This window comes from Schistocerca nitens, chromosome 7, assembly GCF_023898315.1.
Source record: "Schistocerca nitens isolate TAMUIC-IGC-003100 chromosome 7, iqSchNite1.1, whole genome shotgun sequence".
Classification (NCBI taxonomy): Eukaryota; Metazoa; Arthropoda; class Insecta; order Orthoptera; family Acrididae; genus Schistocerca; species Schistocerca nitens.
The window spans coordinates 598,947,575-598,953,574 of record NC_064620.1 but is presented as its reverse complement, the minus strand read 5'-3'; the positions used below and the strand labels follow the sequence as shown (position 1 = coordinate 598,953,574).

The 6,000-nt window shown below is 41.3% G+C and overlaps 1 protein-coding gene across 1 annotated transcript in view; it reads right to left on the bottom strand.

Annotated features, from left to right (window-relative positions):
• Positions 1 to 2,869: 2,869 nt before the first annotated feature.
• The window catches only part of LOC126195264 (ankyrin repeat domain-containing protein 65-like), a 59,878-nt gene continuing 56,747 nt past the window's right edge, over positions 2,870 to 6,000 (bottom strand). The window contains exon 2 of the mRNA XM_049933791.1: positions 2,870 to 3,405. Coding sequence (XP_049789748.1) covers positions 2,925 to 3,405 — 481 coding nt within the window. The 3' untranslated portion in view covers positions 2,870 to 2,924. The remainder of the gene's footprint in view (positions 3,406 to 6,000) is intronic.

Here is a 6,000-nt window from a genome sequence, read left to right as displayed (position 1 = left end):
GCAATGAACTTAAAATGCAAGATGTAAGGCGATTTCATCAAGCGTATTACGAGCTTAGTGACAAGGTGAGAAAAGATGAATTTAATCTGAGATACACAACTTCAAGAAGTGGCAAAAGGAGAGAGAGCTATGAAGCCGAACAGTCCCAGGAAATGCATGTCTGTCAAGTATTTCATCAGAGTCAACGCAAGCAGTGGACTCACATTAGCACAGATTTGTCAGAAGACCTTATCAATACTGGGAATAGGCAAGAACACAGTGAAAGATGTGTGTAAGAAATCATTCACCACAGGTCTGTCACCAGAGGAGAATAGATGAGGTGAAACGTTCTCTCCCAGGTATCTCAAAACACGAGAAGAGATTAAAGTCTTCATTGAAAAACTACAGCCAGTCGATTCTCACTACTATAGACACAAATCCAAGAGATTGTACTCGCCTACGGAACTAAGTATTCGCAAATTATGGCGAAGTTATAATTCAGGAGCCCTCCTGGAAATGAAAGTGATGTACGATTCTTTCAGAACCATTTTTGTGACTGATTATAATATTAGTTTCAAGACGCCAGCTACTGATGTATGTTCTGAATGTCAGTTCCTCGCTCTGCAAATGAAGTCAACCTACCTATCATCGAAAGAAAAGTTATCTGCAATGACAACATTTCCTGTGCGTTAACTCAAATGGGCTACTTTGAAAGCTCTGTTACAGAAAGAAGAGTCACCGGTGAACAAATTTCCTTTCGACTGTCAGAGTAATACGGTCTTATCGAAGATATAAGATCAAGCAGCATATTACTCCAGGCAGTATAATCTTACAATCAGCAGATGTAGGCCAAAATCTCCTCAAAACAAAAAACGGTTACGATCTATAACTGGCTCAACCATGAAAGCCCCAAAGGGTGCAATGAAATTGTATCCACTTTGCACTAGCAGCTGAGCTATTCGAACCCACGGTAGGTTACAAATGTTGAACTGTATGCAGACGGATGCCCTGGCCAAAATAAGATTTTTGTAATGGTTGTAATGTTGTGTTATTGGTTGAAGCTTGAATCTCCCAGTAACGTTCAGGAACTACATCTAACGTTTCGTGTTGTTGGGCACTGTTTCCTGCCTCCAGACCATGTATTTGGAAGAACGGAGAAGAAGATGCGGATAACAAATGTGATTGCGGATCCTGCAGAATACATTGAACTGTTTGAGGAAGAAGGTACTGTTCTAAAGCTCGGAAGTTATCTCCCCGTACAAAACTGGAAACATGATGTATCTCAAATAAATAAACCTCCAAGTGGATTGCATTTCCGACTTCACCAGTGTAAAAGAATTAACTTCAAGAAATGCACGTCTGCAGTTTTGGTTAGAGGTTAGCGCAGTTATAGATGTGAGATTGGTGTTATCCGTTCTCCCTTGAGGGAACATCAGAAAATTAACAATATTCGCTTAAGTACTCTACCGACAGGTGTGCCACTAAAACCGTAAAAACTAAAGGATATCAATAAACTGCACCCGCAACGGTTTGGTAAAGCTTGGAAAAGTAATGAGCACCTCATCTCGTATCCCAGCAGTGAACATTTCGCTGAACAGCTATACGAAGGGGAAAATGGATGAGGTGATGAAGAAGACACTGATTTCAGAATATGAATGATTTTCTTTTAAATCAGCACTCAAATTGTATTCTGGATACACATTATTACACTTTTAAAGATATGTAGGCTAGTAATGTGTATCCTGCAACATTTACTTATCATTCTTGGAAAATTTTGTTACATTATGATTGATATTGAGTTTAATTATTGGCATTTCATATTTTATGTACTATGACTGAAATATTTTGTGATTTCAAATGACATGAATGACAAAAAAATGTCGATAATAATTTTAATTAATGACGAAAATTACCAAATTTTAAGTTTTAGCTACATTTGCAAAACCCGCCCTTATCCATGATGACAGTTCCAAACTCCTTATCCAATGTTGAGTTCCAAAACACGACTTATCCAATCTTAATTTGTAAATATCTTCCTTATATGTGACGAATTATATGCAACAATCAGATATATCAATATATGTAAGTACCTCGATATAATAAACGTCAATAAACACATTTGCTTTACTGAAGGCGAGCAAGAAACTATTTTTCGTTTCCTGAAAAAAATTGCAAATCTGGATAAGGAGGATTTTGGAACCGTGCGCCTCAAATGTGGTAGCAGATGATAGGTAATTATCTTCCCACCACGTAATGGACTAATGTTATAATGTAGTTAAACAAACAAACTATTACACAATCCGTACTGCAGTCATAAAAGTAGATTCAGCGTGAGATTGGGACTGAAGTTGTATTATAACCATACAGGTTATATGGTAGTGATCTGGGTATAGTGTAATTCACACTATTTTAAGATAGCACATGACTTTTCAGTAATCAAATAACGCAGAGGATTAGTTAAATCAACTTATGAGCGTGCAACAGTGCCACATCTTCGACAATCGCTGATATTTCGTCATTTGTGACTTTAAAATGGTTAAGTGTTCACAATCGAAGTATTGGCGGTTGTCGAGGACTTCATCTGACTACAATCCTGTAATTTTTTTGAACATTTTATGTGCTGGAAGAATCCCTGGCTATCTCAAGTTTCAGACTGAACTGTTGTTTAAAGTATCAAAGCAAATATTTTCCAAATGTTGTTCAGTTTTGTAGAGATTTCTTGAGAAATGTTTCTTCAGACTATTTACTCAAAAGAAAGATAGCTTGCAAAGTACTGTCATTGTCACGCTTGTTGAAATGTTGCTAGAAGAATTATATCTACTACACAATGATGGTTACAAATGAGTGATGTAATTAATTTTTTGTATTTTTTGATTATAAATAACGGGAAGCTATGCAGTGATTATTATTCCTTTTCCCAAAGTATGTTCATTGGACTGTAAATATTACGTCAGCATCTCTATCAGCTCGTGGTGATCGTTCTGCCTGGCGCGGTCCAGGGGGCTTTCCCCACCGCTATCCCTGGCACTCCTGTCAGCTCCTGCGTCCAACAGCGCAGCTGCCGCCTCTGCATGACCGTGGCGTGCCGCTCTGTCCAGCGGCGTCATCCCAAATCTGTTCCTCGCGTTGGGGTCAGCAGAGGAGGCCAGCAGGACCCGCACCACAGCCGCGTGGCCTTTCCACGCAGCCAGGTGTAAAGGCGTGCTCTGCAACTTGCTCCTGGTGTCTACCCGGGCGCCACCATCCAGCAGACACCTCACCGCCCGCACACGTCCCTTCCTTGCTGCACAGTGCAGGGCAGTCAGCAGCTTCTCATCGCCAGCCCCAACATCCACACCTGCCGCGAGGAGAGCCCGCAGTTCCTCCACTGCCCCATCCGTAGCAGCCTGTCTCAACCTTCTGGCTCTCTCCTCTTCCGAAAGGCTCCTGTAAAAAACAAAGATTATTACACTTTGTTGTACACATGCACACAAAATGAAGACAACTATCATACGAACTAAACTGTGAGCCATTCTGAATATTCATCTGTCCAGTGACAATCTAGAAATCTCCTTTCTATGATAAAGAATAGTCCATAAGTCAGCGTATAAGGTACAGATCTATAGTAGTATCCTCTCATCAGAGTCTTCATACAGCTTTCATCAAAAATTCATAATCCATTTATCACAGTGACTAACTTTAAGCTCGGGATATTACTGTTGAACTCTCATTGCCCCCCACTGACAGGAATTCTCAACAGTGATTATACCAGTCATCTGTGTGCAGCTATCCCTTCTGACACTTGCTAATGTAACACGCAAATCAAATCATGTCTTGAGATATTTAACACTTAAGTTGCCATGACCATAATATTATGTTGTCTCCAATGTTAGAAAGAATGCCATGTCCATAATATTATGGGCACAACATCTTTGTCTAAACAGCCACACCTGTGATATTATGGGAAGCACTCTCCACTCAACTGTTAGCCCTTGTGATTAATATTAATGGTCCAGAAGATAAGAGAAGGCACGTAAATATGTCTAGTACAGCCAGTGCGGCTAACGACAATGTAGTTTGTCAGTCGAAACAGTCGAACTCGTCGGCTTAGTATAAGCCATTTACGGCTGCTCCCTTCAAGCACTGAACCAAATGTCAGCTTGATTTTCATGGAAATTTGTACGTTGTTTACTCTAAGTAATAAGTCTGGCAATGGTCCACTCCATGACACATATTTTTCGCATTATCAAACAATCTCATTTTAGTGATCATTTTGTTGCTGAAGATATTTTTCTAAAGTGGCAGCAAAAAATTTCGGTCTAGTCATTCGTAAATTTCATGAAATACTCTTTTTGAACATAGAAAATTAGTGTTTTCAAAGAAGCTATTTGGTCGAAATATTTCTGATGTAACTATGACCCAATTCTTCTCCTGCCCCCTATACATGAAGCACTTGTTGGCGGATGTAGACTGCACAGATCAATGTATCTGCGTGATAATGAGCACACGTGTCTCCCCCCTCCCCTCCTCCCACACACACAGACACCCTTTCTAACTAAGTTCTTGTGGTGGCCATGTGTCTCAAGGCAAGAGGAAAACTCGTACACTGTGATGATAAATTGGATTTTCAGACACTTGTCTAGAATATCATTCGAACTACAGCGAGTAAATTTTCGATTCCTGGACACACTGTATACCCCCAACTGCTTACACATATACACTCCTGGAAATTGAAATAAGAACACCGTGAATTCATTGTCCCAGGAAGGGGAAACTTTATTGACACATTCCTGGGGTCAGATACATCACATGATCACACTGACAGAACCACAGGCACATAGACACAGGCAACAGAGCATGCACAATGTCGGCACTAGTACAGTGTATATCCACTAGAGCACGTCAAAACGCTGCTCAGTCTCGCTCGCTTCTCGCTGAGTACGTGGCTCATTATCGCTGGCACAGGCGCGTCAGGTGGGGATGACTGACGTCACGCTACGGAACTGAGCTGACACGAGGATTGTCGAATAGGGCAAGTGCCGGCCCGAGACTGCGAGAGCGCGAGGTGGCCGAGAGACTCGCATTATCGAAACGTAGTGGTAGGCAGTGAACTGTCACGGGACTAAACCCAGCATGAGTGGTTCCGGAACCGGGACCAATGCAATGACTACCATCACAAAAGATGATGTGTTGAAGAAACTTGCTGATGGGACGTACATTCTGATAAATGAAGTGGGAGTAAGGAGTGACAGTTCCAGTTGGGAAAAATTTAAGGAAGTTCTTCAATTATTACTAACAAGGGAACCTCCCCATCGCACCCCCCTCAGAATTCTGAGGGGGGTGCGATGGGGAGGTTCCCTTGTTAGTAATTACAGAATAGAGATTCCGAATTCGATACGTGATAGCATTTGATTAATCGAATCGCTTCGTTTGTCTAGCATTTTTTAATGAATTGATACGTTTGTTGTGTCCGTAAACGAAAAGAAAAATTGTCTTCGCGTAACATACATGAAGGTGTTTATCACGACTGTTGCAGGTGGTTGTTGAAAGAGATACACATCTTCCAGTTTTACGTTCAGTGCAAAAATGGAAATTGTGGAGCATTGCTTGCTTACAAAGGAAGCACAACTGGAATGAACAGACATAAGTGTAAGGATAATCAACACTTGTCAAGCGTTGCAACTGCCAGTGCTGATAAAATATCTCTATTAGGGACAAATGTGTTTTAATGTGTGCAACAGACCTCCGACCATTTAATCTGGTAACTGGTGAAGGATTCGTAAGCTTAGCTCAAGAAAGGAGCAAAATATGGACAAATCACCGCCCAAGACGTGCTACCTTCCCCAAGGACTGTAGCATGACATATTAAGGAATTGGCTGATCAAGTCAGGAGTGAACGTACTTCAGTAGTGAAAGAAGCAATTGGTAAAAACAAGTGTTCAGTGACGTGCGATCTGTGGATAGACAGTTATCGTAAGACCCATTATAGGCGCTCAGTCCGGAGCTGCGCGACTGCTACGGTCGCAGGTTCCAATCCTGCCT